The following is a 15,084-nucleotide window of genomic DNA, read 5'->3' on the forward strand; positions in this document are numbered from 1 at the left end:
CTACACACATTCAATCCTTTATCATCATCTAACTGCAGTTACCGCATTTTTTAAGTGAAATCAAAATAAAAATCGCAGTATAAAATTAATAATTTTGCCAAGAAATAATAAATGGTAAATTATATGTAATTTTCAAACTTTCATTTCATTGACTGAAGGTTTTAATCCAGCACTCACGTGATGTTGCCAATAACCAAAAAAAAAAAAAAAAAAAGAAAGAAAGAAAGCCGTTTCCTTGGATATATAAATTCAAATTTTAGATCGTCTTCAAACTGGGGAAGGTGCGACGGCTGTGGGTAAGCATTTTGGAGGCTGTGAATCAAATGTCAGATCTATAAAGAAAAATGAAGAGGCTATTAGAAAAGCGGTATTTTATGGTACAAAATCGAGTGCGAAATTATCATCATACACAAGAGATGTTGTTCTAGAAAAAGCTGAAAAAGCTTTAGTGATGTGGATAGAAGATAATGTACAAAAAAGAATGCCAGTTGACGGAAATTCCATCGAACAATCAGCATTGAGATTTTATGAACAGATTAGAAAACTGCAGCCAGATACTTCATCTCAATCGAGGAAAAAATATGAATTTCATGCAAGCAATGGTTGGTGGCTAAGTTTATTAAAAGACATGCCCTTCATAATATAAAAATTAAAGGTGAAATGGCTTCTGCTGATGAAACAGCTGCTAAAGCATTTCAACAAAAACTTGCTAACATAATTGAAGATGGAGGTTACACTTGTGAACAAGTTTGGAATATGGATGAAACTGGCCTTTTCTCGGAAAAAAATGCCAAACAGAACTAATGTATCAAAAATGCAAAAAACTGTTGGTGGGTTCAAAGCAGCAAAGGATCGCATAACACTCCTATTTTGTTCGAACACTTTAGGAGATTGGATGTTAAAACCACTGCTCATAAATCGATCATTAAGGCCAAGGACAATGAAAGGCATAGATTTTCAAAAATTGCCAGTTCATTGGATGGCCAACAAAAAAGCTTGGGCGACCACTGATATTTTCACTGAGTGGGTTCCACAAATATTTTCTGCCAGAAGTTAGATGCTATTTGAATGACAAGGGTCTCGAATTTTAAGTGCTTTTGATTCTTGATAATGCACCCGGTCATCTTGCCATAGAACACCAAATTTTGCAATTTTTTTTTCTGCCACCCAATACTACATCATTGCTACAACCTCTAGATCAGGGTATAATTGCAACTTTTAAAACATATTATGTCAGACGAAAATTTCAGTATGTTTTGAACAAGCTAAATGATGATGAAACACTGTCAGTAATGGATGTGTGGAAAAAATTTTCAATTATGGATTGTATTGATCAGGTTCGATTATAGTTATCTAAATTGAGACCAGAAACTATGAATGCATGCTGGAAAGCTATTTGGCCTGCATGTGTTAAAGAGAATGATCCTGTTCCCTTCAATCATACTGCAGAATTCCCCAATATAATAAGTTTGGCATGTGAAATTGGCAAAAAAGGATTCGATGATCTTACGTCGGCAGATATCGAAGAATTGTTAACTGATAAACCTCTTAGCGAAGATGAAATAGTGGAGATTGTTTCTGAAACTCCTGAAAGCAAAGAAGCTAATGATAATGATCAAGATAATTCTACTTTTACTGCTGATATAATTAAAGAAGGTCTTAAACTGGTAAGTAATTTAGGCAATTATTTGCCCAACATGATCCAAATGAAGAACGTGCTGGGAAGTTTTCACGTGAGCTTAAGTTATTCATACAGAGAATTATATCGTGACTTATCTAAAACATCAACACAGCGATTAATAACTGAGTTCATGCCTAAAACTACTGGAACAACCAGTGGTACTTTTGTTCAAGACATGACAAGAAGAATTCCACAAGTCGAGGTGGAAGTCTATGACAATAATACCATATCTAGTAGTTCTAGTGATATTAGTCTCACGAAAACGAAAACTTTCGCGTTTATCGTCAGAAACTGATAGCAAATAATTTTTTTTATAGAATCCTTAGCAAACAACTGAAACGAATGAAAATGTTTTTTTTTAAGTTATTAAAATTCATTATATGTATGTGTGTTCTCCATAAAATGTAAATAAAAATCTTATGAGCCTAATTAATTTAATGTTTGTTTTTTTCATTATTTTGCTTATATTTCAGGTTTGGAACCAATCCTCACTTTTTCTATGGAGTCAGTAGTTCTTTTTACGCGAATTCTATTTACGTGTAATTTTTAGGAACGTATCTATTGCGTAAAAAGAGGTTTAGGTGTACTTATGTTGTTAAAGGTATTTATGCCATTAGCATGGCCAAATATTCAGAACTGAGTAAAGCTCCCTTGTTTCGCTATTAATTAGTGCTACTGAGTGAAACTTTATTACATGTAGATATTTGTATATCGAAAACATGTAAAATTATTTTTGTTTAATAAATGTATTCCTTTCGAAATATGTAACATTTAAATTTACTGAATAGAATTTATTTTTAATCTTGAATTCTCAATTACTTTATCTGAAATTTAAGTAAAGAAATAAGCAGGTAAACCTTAGATGCAAAGTACAACTAATACATTTTGCAAATCATACTATAGAAATATACAATAACTTTGTTCAAGCACACATTTTTCTTAAAAAAAGTTGCTGCATGTTTCTTGACTTTTCATAATTTCTTTTGAGTTAATGTTTCCAGAAAAACTGCTACTTGCAATAAGTTACTATCAGAAATTGTACAGATCAAAGGAAAACAAGTAATATGAGTACACATTTAGTAACAGAAACCTGTTACTTGAGTGTGGACAGTTATCAGTTGCCACCTGCATTACACAGCACTCATGTTTACAATTTTATTTGAGTATTATATTAAATATGTCACTGTCTAGGTGGGAGAGTGATCAAATTATTAATTTAAATGAAGAGATGACAAAAATGATGATTGTGACATGTTCTCCACAAGTAATTGAGCAGATCCTTCTGAGCTAAAATGAAAAGTGAAAAACCTAATAGTCCAATTTTAGAGAGAAGATTAAAAAAAAACAAAAACAATTTTTTCTCTTAAAAAAAATCAGATATCTCCAGTACCAGAAATCTTACTGTGAGAGGTAAACACTCTCACAGTGATATAGAGCTTTTCTCCTTCATGTCATTCTTGTGTTATCAGTTTGATACTATGAAACCATATTTCTAGATCAGAACTAGAAGCACGTATGAAGTTTTGATGTGTAAGTTCAACCAATTCAGAGTTCTGCCAACGGATAGCCCTCCTTCAAGAAGTCTATAAAAGTCAAATTTTACCACTTGGCCAACCCAGCATTTATACTTTCATTTACTCCCACAACACGCTAATTACTACAAATCTGCAGTAGCAGAAATAACAGCATCTTTTTCTTTGTCTTATAGATAATTATAAATTATACTATCAATAAATAAGCAAACATTTTTGTTGCTTTTATCTGTACACAATGTTAGCAGCATTTCCGGTCATACCATATCATTTAACAACATTTAATATGTTGCTCCAGCATAAAAATAATATAGCAACTGATCTGTAGAGCAACCATTTTAAACCTGCACCCACAAAAAGAAAAAAATATCAGGACTGAAAATATCACAGTATATGAAATAAGATAAAACCAGAACTTTGCTCCAAGTCCAAATATGGTTTCTAGCTATTTCAGGTTTTCAGTAAGCAAGGTGGTAGTATTATTATTACTACACTGAACAAAATCATCTACTAAAGTAGATGATTTTGTTCGAGCAGTTTCCCTCCAGGCCAATTTTATTTTAATGCCAATACCCAAGAAAGGGCAGACACCTACAACATTTGGTCAGGGAAGTCAGATTATCTATGATGTCCATGTAAAATTGGATGAAGTATGTTGGAGTTTTTAAATAAAATTCTATTTTTTTTTTTTTTTGTTACATATGTAAGCTGTGAAAGTTTTTAAACATGTCTAGTACGCATGTTCCATTAAAACTATTTAATCTTTAAAACAGTGTAAGCATAACAAATAGCAAAACAATGTTCAGAAACTTGACAGTTCCTTCCCCAATATGAGACTAGGTTATAGAAATTAGCCATGTAACAAGTACATACTGTTGGCATACATATGAATATAATTAGCATTAAATGCTGATTTAATCTTCATTAAATGAAGATCCTATGGCTGTTTTTAATAACATTCTGCTAAAATATTGCACGTTGCTTAACTAGTAATTGACCTTTAAAAATAGCTGGTTTTTCCCTAAGCTTCTTTGTCCAGGGATAGAAAATATGCTATAATGAATACCTGAAACCTGCATGGTCATCAGATGGCAGTCCATACATATGTTATACAGTTTTGGATGATGGTAATATGATAACATAGTAGTGACTAAAAGTATACTTTTCCTCCTTCACCATTTTCCTACAACATTTTAGGTAGGAATTAATTTTTATTTATAGAAAAAATACCCATATTAACATCTGCAGAATTAATGATTTGCAATAGTTATATATGGTAAGTAGATACTTCAAACAGAATTATTTTCTGATCAACCAGAGAAAGTTTTTTTTTTGTCTAGAATACTGAACTCTGGAGAAAGACATCAATGCAGACATCAAAACAGTATTACAATTGCAATTAAAAGCAATAAATATACTCTCTATTTCATCAGCATCTGGTTATTCAAAATGTATGCTTTAGCAAAATATAAATGATTTCTTGAAAAAAAAATTGTTTAATATCACTGGCCTATATAAATGAATAATCCTTCATGTAACTTGTGTTTTTTCTTTATTATTATTATTATTATTCAGGCCTCCATGGAGTCAAAAGACTCATCGTGGGAGGTCCTTTCTAAGAAACACAAGAGTCATCGAGGGAGGTCCCTCCTAGGAAACACAAAGTCTATCATACCACTCCTTAAATGCATTGACCCTTCTCGATCTCACCACTCTATTTCTAAATCTGTAGTATGGCAATTCTTTCGAGATGTTGCAGGAAAAATAATTTTTTTTTTTTTGTTGCTCATATTTGAAAAGAAACTGGCTCTGCATGCTAAAGAGAACCCACAAGAATTCTATCGATATGCTGCAGGTAAAAGAAAGAATAACTCTTCTAAATCCAGACGGTGTTAGGGTTACAGATGCAGAAGAGGTTGTTCAGTTAATGAGTGTTCATTTTGTAACACGCTAGCAATCTGGCATAAACAACATTGAGCTCAATGTTACCTCTTCACTAGATGAAGAAATGCAGGTATGCGAGGACGAGGTATTAGAGCTGCTGCACAAATTGAATAAGAATTCAGCAATAGGGACTGATGGGATATCAGCACATGTGCTAAAAGAGTGTTCAGCTGAACTGGCCATTCCTTTGACCAATTATCGACCAATTAGTATCTCAGGAGTGACGGTGAAGATTGTGGAAAAATTGGTTAAGGCTTGCATTCATAAATGGATTCATAGCGAATCTCTACTTTGCAATGAACAACATGGGTTTACTAAAGGAAGGTCATGTTTTTAGCAATTTGCTCACATTCTTTAACAATGTTTACCATTGAACTAGCCAAAGGGAATGGATAACACCATGATACTTTTGGATTGTGCTAAGGCTTTTGACAAATTTTGGCAGCATGGTAGACTGTTGCATAAATTGGAGAAAATGGGTTTGGGTTATACAATATTAGCATGGATAAGAAGATGGCAGACTGACAGATATGAAAAAGTGGTATACGGGGGGGGGATCTGAGTCTGCAAGGTTGTGGTAACAAGTGGTATACCACAAGGATCAATGCTTGGTCCACTGTTATTCAATCTGGACATTAATGATGTTGGGAAGGATTTGACAAGTGACATACAGCTATTTGCTGATGATGCAAAGATAGGTAGGGTAATCAGGAATGCTGATGATGCAGTACTTGCAGAATGATTTGAATAGGCTGGAATTGTGGGCATGGGAAAATGGATGTCAGTTCAATGCGAGTCAATGTATAGTCATTCACTTCGGCATGATTAGATATCCGATGTCGTATTATATTGGTGGGATTAGGATAGGGATCTTGGAGTGTTAATAGATAGGAAGTTGAAGTTCAGGAGCCATGTAACAAAGATTGCAAATACAACTCAAAAGATAACTGCAATCTGAAATGAATGTTCACATGTAAAGATAAGGATGTTATTTTGCATATTTACAAGGCCTTGATAAGACCTCACTTGGACTACTGTGTGCAGGTCTGGTCTCCTGGTTTCCGTTGTGATTCTGATATATTGATAATTAAAAATGATATCAAGATTGTGGAATACTGATTATGAGGACAGATTGAGAATTTGTGGAGTGCACACACTAGCAAACAGGAGAAAGAGGAGTGATATGATTGAGACTTACAAACTTCTGAAAGGATCATACGAGATTTCAACTGATGGAATTTTTTAATTTATGGAGGGTGGGGGAAAGAACGAGAGGGCATCCTTGGAAGCTGAGAATGAAGACCACCAAGAAGGGTGTGAGGGCTAGATTTTTCTCTCATAGGGTACCTGAGAGAAAAATCTGCATGATTGGAATGGATTGCCTTCGGATGTTGTGAGTGCAAGCAGTGTGAATAAATTTAAGAATAAGTATGATAGCTGGTGTGTGTGTAGTATGTGGCCTCCCTTGATGAGTCTGACTCCATGGAGGTCTCTCTTAATAATAATAATAATAATAATAATATTTTGGGGAAAAGTAAAGTTAAGTAAAAGGGGAGAAAAAAAAGAAAGACATCATGTCTTTCTTTCAAGTCTAGACTTGAAAATACTAAACTTAATTCAGGGATACAGTGTATTACTGAATTTAATGAAATTACCTTATATTCATTTTCGTGATTATGAACCAAAAGTACAGGTACTTTTTTATATTCAGAAAATCCAATCTGTTGTCTTGTTAATGGGTTTACTTCTACAATATCATAGGGAATGCCATAATATTCCAGAAAGGCACGGACTTTACAACAGAATGGACAGGTTTGGTACTGATAGAGGGTTAATTTAAATCCGAGATCCTTAATGACACCATCAACCTAAAAAAAAAATAATAAATCTCTTTAAGAAACAAAGAAATAAAGTGAGACATGATGCATAAAATTTGATAGTTCAAAATAAATAAATAAATATTAGTGAATATTCAAGAAAACATGTAATGCAAGTTAAACAGCAATGCCCTCCTCCCACCCTCCCAAAAAAACTTAAGGTACATCACTAGTGATTTTCCTCTTCTGGGATATTCTCTTCCCATACATAATTTGCTGATATCTCTCAAGATGGCCAATTTCCAATCCAGTGCACTAATCTACTACTAAACTTGCTACCAGATTATCATTTGGCATTCTATCAAAGGCCTTTGTATAATCTAAATATACTACTATGTATGCATCATCCTTGTCCAATGCATGTCACCTTGTCATAATAAGAGTAGATTGCTAAAATATAATCTTCCTTCAAAAAAACCCATGTCATCCATCAAAGAAAATGCTGTTGTTGTCAACACAATTCTGAATCTTGGACCTCACTAACCTCTCTAGCACTTTAACCAGAACTCCTGATGCACAGATTAGCCTATTATTCAAAGCATTAGTCTTATGAGGAAGATTATAAGACTAATACTATTATTCAAAGCGTTAGTCTTATCATCTTTCTCATGGGGTGAAACAAATGGTGGGGGATACTCAGGAATGAATTACAACTGTATGGGCAATGGTTTAAAAATATTGTTATCATTATTTTACAGCATCTCATGGAGTCCAGAGACTCAAATTAAAATTAACTATTATATGCACAAATCCCATCATACCTCTCATTGAATCCATTCATCGTCAGGGAACTCGCAACCAATTCTGGCAATTCCTTCCACTCTTCACATAAAAAAATCTGGTCTGCACACCCTTACTAACCACACTCTTAGAAAACATCCATGGATGGCCCTTAGTTCTCTGACTATTTGTCATATATAAAACAATTTCACTTGCATCAATTTATAAAGCCCTTTAATATCTTAAATTTCTATCATGTTCTCTCTTTTCCACCTATAAACTAAACTTTGTAAACCACAAATCTCCAACCTTACCTCGTAGGGAGAATTCCACAGACCTGACACCATCTTGGGGATTCATCTCTGAATACCCCTCTACCACCTCCTGGTTTCCAAGAAATTCAGGCGAACAAAATCTGTGTGCAGTAGTCAAGATGTGGCTGAATCATAGCCTTATAAAGAGAGATGATAACTTCCTTATCTTTACTTGTTAGCATATTTTTCAACATCCAAGTAATCCTTTGAGCTATTTTACCAACTTTTGCAATGTGCCCTCTGAAATTCAACTCTTTGTCCACCATTATCCCTAAGTACCTAGCCTCATCAATTTCCTGCGATCCAATACCATCAATACGATACACCATATGCAACCTTTTCAACCCAAAGTACATAATCTTACATTTTGCAACATTAAATTGACAATCATTATCCTTTGCCTGCAATGTCAATTTATTTAAATCATCCTGCAGGATATCTACACCACCTTTATCAACTATTGCTCTCCCCAGTTTTGCATCAGCAAACTGAATATCCTCTCTTAAATCTTTCTCTATGTCACTGATATACAAGTTAAAGAGCAGTGGCCCTAGAACTGATCCCCGAGGTTCTCCACTAGTTACCATCATTCTGCCCCTGGTGTCTGTATGTCAGCCCCATCCATGCTACTAGCCTCATATCCATTTCCATTTACTCCAGTTTTTGTAATAGTTTTCCATGTGGTATTCTGTCAAATGCCTTGGCAAAGTTGAGCAGTATCATGGTGTAGTCATTACCTTTATCCAATTCTGATGTCACTTTATTATAAAATGTGAATAAGTTACTAAGACAGGACCTACTCTTTACAAAGCTTTGCTGTCCACTATAGAGTATTGCATCTCTCCACCCACTGCTGTATTTTACCTTTCACCAACTTTTCCAATACTTTAACAACCACTCCTGATATATTAATTGGTCTGTAGTTTGCTACCTCTGTCTTGGAGCCACCTTTATGCCCCTTTTATTTATTTAAGTAAATTTAAGTAAATTTTCTAAATCTTACCCTCTTTCCACTCCCTTGGAACCCCCAGAGCTGCGACTTAGATTGAGCAACTTCATCACAGGCAATGCTAGTTCTCTTGATATACGTATTATTATTATTATTGTTCCGGGAAACTCCAAGGAGTCGACAGATTCATCGAGGGAGGCCCTAACATCATGTCTGAAACAACTATTCAGCATTCACACAGTATCTATCATATCTTGCCTTGAACTCATTCACGGTCGTAGCACCCACAACAGACTCTGGAAGCTTATTCCACTCATTCACCACTCTTCAAGTAAAAAACCTAGCTCTAACACCCTTGTCAACCACGCTCTTGCCCAGCTTCCATGCATGGCCCCTAGTCCTCCCACCACCAGTCATATTTTCAAAAATATCTTCTGGATCAATCTTATAAAAACCCTTCAGTAATTTGAATGTCTCAATCATATCACCCCTCCTTCGCCTATCGTCCAATTTCTGCAAACCACAAATCCTCAACCTATTCTCATAAGGTTCATTCCACAGACCTGCTATCATCTTGGTCACTCGTCTCTGGACCCTCTCCACTTCCTCCCCATCACGAAGAAACCCTGGTGCCCATAACTGGGCACAAAAATCCAGATGGGGTCCAGTTCCTCTGTATCAAGGCTCGATACAGAGGAACAACAACTTGTTTGTCTCTGCATGTTAAAGTACTTTTCATAAGCCAAGTGATTTGGTGAGCTGTTTTAGTCACTTTTGTAATGTGCCCCCTAAACTTCAACTCCCTATCCACCAGCACTCCCAAATCCCTGGCCTCATCAATCTCCTGGAGTATGGTTCCACCAATGCGACATACTGCTGCTTTTCTTTTCACCCCAAAGTGCATAACCTTACACTTTGCCACATTAAACTGACATCCATTTTTCCTAGCCGTCCTCCAAACTATCCAAATCATCCTGTAAAATTTTGACATCCTGTGCACTCACAATTGCTCTACCAAACTTTGAATCATCAGCAAACAAGTGAACACTTCCTCTCAAATCCTTTCCAATATCATTGATGAACAAATTGAAAAGCAGTGGTCCAAGAACAGAGCCCTGCAGCACTCCACTAGTCACAAGCCATCTTTTTGACTCCACTCCTGAATAAACCACTCTCTGGTATCTCTCCTTCAACCACCCTCCTATCCATCTTACCAACCCTATATCTATCACCATCTGCTCCAGTTTACTGATTAGGGTTCCATGTGGTATCCTGTCAAAGTCCTTGGCAAGGTCCAGTAGTATCACTGTAAACCCATTACCCCTATCCAGTTCAGCCGTCACTGTGTTATAAAACGTGAGCAAGTTACTGAGGCATGATCTACCCTTCACAAAACCATGTTGTCCCCCATACAATATCCCATTTTCATCTATCCAATCCTGTATTCTTTTCTTGACTAATTTCTCTAAGACCTTGACAATGATTCCTGATATGCTAATCGGTCGGTAATTTACAACAGCCGTCTTGGAACCACCTTTATGCAGTGGAACTATTTTTCCCTCCTTCCACCCGCTCGGGACTAACCCAGACCCGAGACTCAAATTAAACAAAATGGTCAAGGGTACTGACAATTCTTTAGCTGCTTCTCGTACTACACGAGCTGGTATACCATCCAATCCCACAGATGTATTGACATTGAGGTTATGCAATAGACTACTCACCTCCACTTCATTCACCACAATTCCCGTATAATCTACTGGTTTATTCGTTTCTACAATGTCACCACCTGGATGATATATTCTTGCAAAGTGCTCACTCAGTAACTCAGCTATCTCAACTGATTCAGTTACCTCCCTACCAGCGGCATTCTTTAAAATCATTCTGCCATGTACATTTTTCCTTTTACTTGCTACATATCTAAATAACTGTTTAGGATTCTCTTTAGCCTGCATGGCCAATGTTCTTTCGTAATCCTTTTTTGCTTTTCTTACCACACTCGTCACCCTTCTGGCCTGCGCTTTATACCGTTCATGTGCCTGCCGGTCACCGTTCTCCTTAAATTCCCTCCATAGTTGTTTCTTTTTTTGCAGCTCAAGCTTAATGGTGTTATTCATCCATTTAACCCCTACTTGATTTATTATTCGGACTCTAGGTATACAGTCAGCCATTGCTTCATGCAAGCACTTCTTAACTACCTCCCATGCACTATCGACTTCTAGTCCTTGCAGTTGTACATGCCACGGCACTGAGCCAATCAAACTCCTAAGTTTGTCATACTTTCCAGCCCGATAATTCCACACGTACCCTGTCTTAATTGAAAATTCTACACCTTTAGCCACCTCCCAAGTCAAGACCCTATGATCACTCTCACCGATTGGTGGCAATGTGGTCATATTTGTTACAGCCAAATCCTCAGATGTAATTACTAGGTCAAGCACTCTCTGACCCCTAGTATTTTCCATTACATGCTGTCGCAGATAGTTATCCCTTAATAACCGCATAAAATCCAATTCCTTCCTCCCGTGTGTCCTCTCCTCACTCCAATCAATGCGACCATAGTTGAAATCTCCCATAATAATCACCTTCCTTCCACTCATTTCTTCTATTTGCTTGTGCATACTGTCACCACCATCTTTTCCATCACATGGTCTATAGCAGCACCCAATTGTATATTTAGTTCTGCTAGCCACAATCTCACACCAAATGGCCTCAAATGTGCTCGTTTCTCTATCCTGCAATTCAACTTCTACTCTCCTCGGCTGTAGCTCATCAGCTATTATCAACAATACTCCTCCCCCCATTTTATTCTCTCTGTCATTCCTGAACACACTATACCCATCACATTCAATCCCACTAGCTATATCATCTACAGTCAGCCATGTTTCACTAATACCAATAACCTGTGGTCTGGAAGTGCCAACCATGGCCAAAAACTCTTCCTTCTTGTTCCTAATACTCCTAGTATTAGTGTACATGAATTTAAGACCCCCATTAGCCCCAACCCTACCTTGATGCCTTATATTAACTATCCCACTCTGGTATGTTGTCTTTATTTGCTCTAGCATATTATATTCATTCTTACATTCAACTGCCTCCCTAAGGACTGTATATCTACTCACCCCCTTAACAAATCTAGTTTCCCTGAATTTGCACATCCACTACATTCAGCAACACTTTCTCAAGTCTTCTTACACCATAACCATTCAAATGCAAGCCATCCATCTTATATAGATCCTTTCGCCCATCAAACTCACTCCACACATCCACAAATTCCACACCACTCGTCATACATAACCCAAGCATAAAGTCATTTGCAATTATGGCCCTCCTTTTAAACATTTCACTGTCATACCGTGGCAAAAGACTACTCATTCTAACTCTCTCACTCTTTTCTTTTGCTACCTCAAACAATTCACTCAGGTCTTCTATCATTTCCATTTTATCTCCTTTCAAATCATTCGTACCTGCCACAACAATCATTTCTTTCACCCTTTCCTTTTGCTCTCTAACAGACTAAGTTACATCCTTTATGGTCGCACCAGGTTGGTACGATTTTGTCAAATCCTCTACTAACACACTACTAAAAAATTGGGAATAATTATTATGTAACACCTCCAGGGAGTCCAAAGACTCATTGAGGGAGGACATCTGCTCTACAAATCTGTCACCACCACATCATCTACACCAACGGCATCTACTGCCTACCACCACTAGTATAATATAAGATTATACATTCTTAAAATCTAGTATTAGAAAATAGTCCATTTTCAGGTACAATGGCATCATGTCATATTCTAATTTGGACTATCTTCAAGAATTTCTAAATTTTTTACCTAATATTTTTCCATATAAAAAAAAATATATATCTTTTATTGCTAACCTCCTTCTCCCAATATTAAGGTATTTGAATATAACTAATAAAAACAAAAGATAGTCAATACTGTTGGTTGTACAATGAGAACGTATGAGTATTTCATGCATGGAATATAAGATAAGTTCTCTTTGGTAATGAAGACAATATTATAAGCCCAACTGAAATAGTAGCACCAGCATTTGTAGTTCAGCATCAGTATTTGTGCTGATCTATTGATTAAATCGACAAGGTCAAGGCGAGTATTCCATCAGTCAGGATGCACTTTTGTGAATTCTGAGAAATGCTCAGGGTCTAAGCTATGAGCTTATTAATTATCAAGAAATAAAAGCACCTTCTTCCCAAGTTATTTTCTCGGTAGTCTGAAGATAAAATATATATCAAGAAAAAAAAGTAACATAAGTTAAAATGGCAATGACCCAATTAAAAAAAAACTATTGGAGGCATAAAAAAAAAAAAAAATCACAAACCAATCTTGAAAACACCTTCATGAATCACCCACACCTATTCTCAAAAACCACTAGAAGCTGAGAAACAATTACATTCTGCAATACTCTTCAGGTTCCAAAATAACATAAAGAGTGGCTTCATGTTGAAGTCAAATGCATTCAATCATAACATCAATATTACACCTTTCAATGTCACATGTCCTGATAACTTCTGTCCATCATTAGCAAGCTAACCTTCCTTGACACCTCACTGTCCATGAGCTCCATGTCCTTATTTTCTTGTTTATCAAAATCTACTCATTAATTACTGCATAGATAGTCCTATCATAAAAAATTGGGAATAATTATTATGTAACACCTCCAGGGAGTCCAAAGACTCATTGAGGGAGGACACCTGCTCTACAAATCTGTCACCACCACATCATCTACACCAACGGCATCTACTGCCTACCACCACTAGTATTTTCACAGACAATCACAAACACGCATGCCCATGGCAGGATTCAAACAGCAGAATTTTGGCTGGATAGTGGATAAGCTAACCACTCAGCCAACCAGGTCAGCAAAATAAGAAATCTTTCCCATAGAATCTAACTAATCACTTGTGCCAACAAAAACTTGTAATCAGAGATGTCTTTTCAAAAATGGGACATAACCGAGAGGATATAATTTCTTTTAATTAACAGATAGTTCCAAGGAAATTTAGAACGAAGTTCCAGGTCCAGGAAAACAACTATAATAATCTCTGTCATTATATTCAGAATCATGGAGGGAAAAAATGGATTAAAACACTCAGGTAGTTTTTGTCAAAATGTGTCAAAAACTAGCATTATTTATATCTAAGACTTTATACAAATTTTCTATATAATAAAAGTATTTTGCTTGTTAACTAAAAATGGATACAACAGATTGTCTTCAGAGTTTCCTCACCTATATCAAGAGTAAAATAGGGAAGTCTTCCAAAACATCAGTGATAAGATGCCTAATCCACTTCCTAATGTTCAGCATTCAAATTCGACTTTGAGGCCTCAGATACCAGATTAAGTTTTCAGTTTGTAGGCCCTGTTAGATTACAGAGCCTACTAAAATTTCTGATTAAACTTTTTAATAGGTTACTTGTGATGATAGCAAAAGACCTGTTAATAGAACTATAGCTGATGCCATCCTATTAAGCATAACTTTCTCTGAGTTTTCTCTTGGAAAATTTAAGTTGACCTTACTTAGGTTTATCAGATTTTAAGATGATTCATAGGAATTTCTTTTCAGATTTTATAATGCTCACATGCTGGCCTGATTGGGTGAGTGGAGCTCATCTATTCACCAACTAAGCTGTGCATTTTACACCCCCTGTGTCATGGTTGTTTGTGAAAGGCTAGGTGCTAGATGAGTTTTCTTGTCTGTGAAACAACTACACTGCTTACTGAAGGCATAAAGTGACTTGAAAAAAATAGCAAAAAAAATCTTAGCCCTCCATGATACTAAATGTACAATAGGTTTAAAATCTTTTGTGATGGGATTCACATAAAATGGTAATTTGTGGCTTACTGTCAAATTAAGTAGAATCATTCCTTATTGCCATTCATACAATTAGTGAAACTAAATGTGGTTTATATTTGTTTGGTTGGTTGATTCACTATTTAAGGCATACAGCTCTTCAGATTTTCTTTTCAGTCTTGCTGCAGTCCATTACAGTAACTGACATCAAAAATATAATGATTTGCTCTTTACTTCAGCATAAACAGAATTA

At 36.0% G+C, this 15,084-nt stretch overlaps 1 protein-coding gene across 1 annotated transcript in view; it reads right to left on the minus strand.

Moving 5' to 3' along the window:
- The window catches only part of LOC150098420 (prostaglandin E synthase 2-like), an 81,368-nt gene that overhangs the window by 55,243 nt on the left and 11,041 nt on the right, over positions 1-15,084 (minus strand). Inside the window, exon 2 of the mRNA XM_090405581.1 lies at positions 6,813-7,025. Within this exon, the coding sequence (XP_090261707.1) occupies positions 6,813-7,025 (213 nt within the window). The remainder of the gene's footprint in view (positions 1-6,812; positions 7,026-15,084) is intronic.

This window comes from Typopeltis vanoorti, chromosome 15 (genome assembly GCF_054136105.1).
Source record: "Typopeltis vanoorti isolate ZY-2024b chromosome 15, IOZ_Tvanoo_1.0, whole genome shotgun sequence".
NCBI lineage: Eukaryota > Metazoa > Arthropoda > Arachnida > Uropygi > Thelyphonidae > Typopeltis > Typopeltis vanoorti.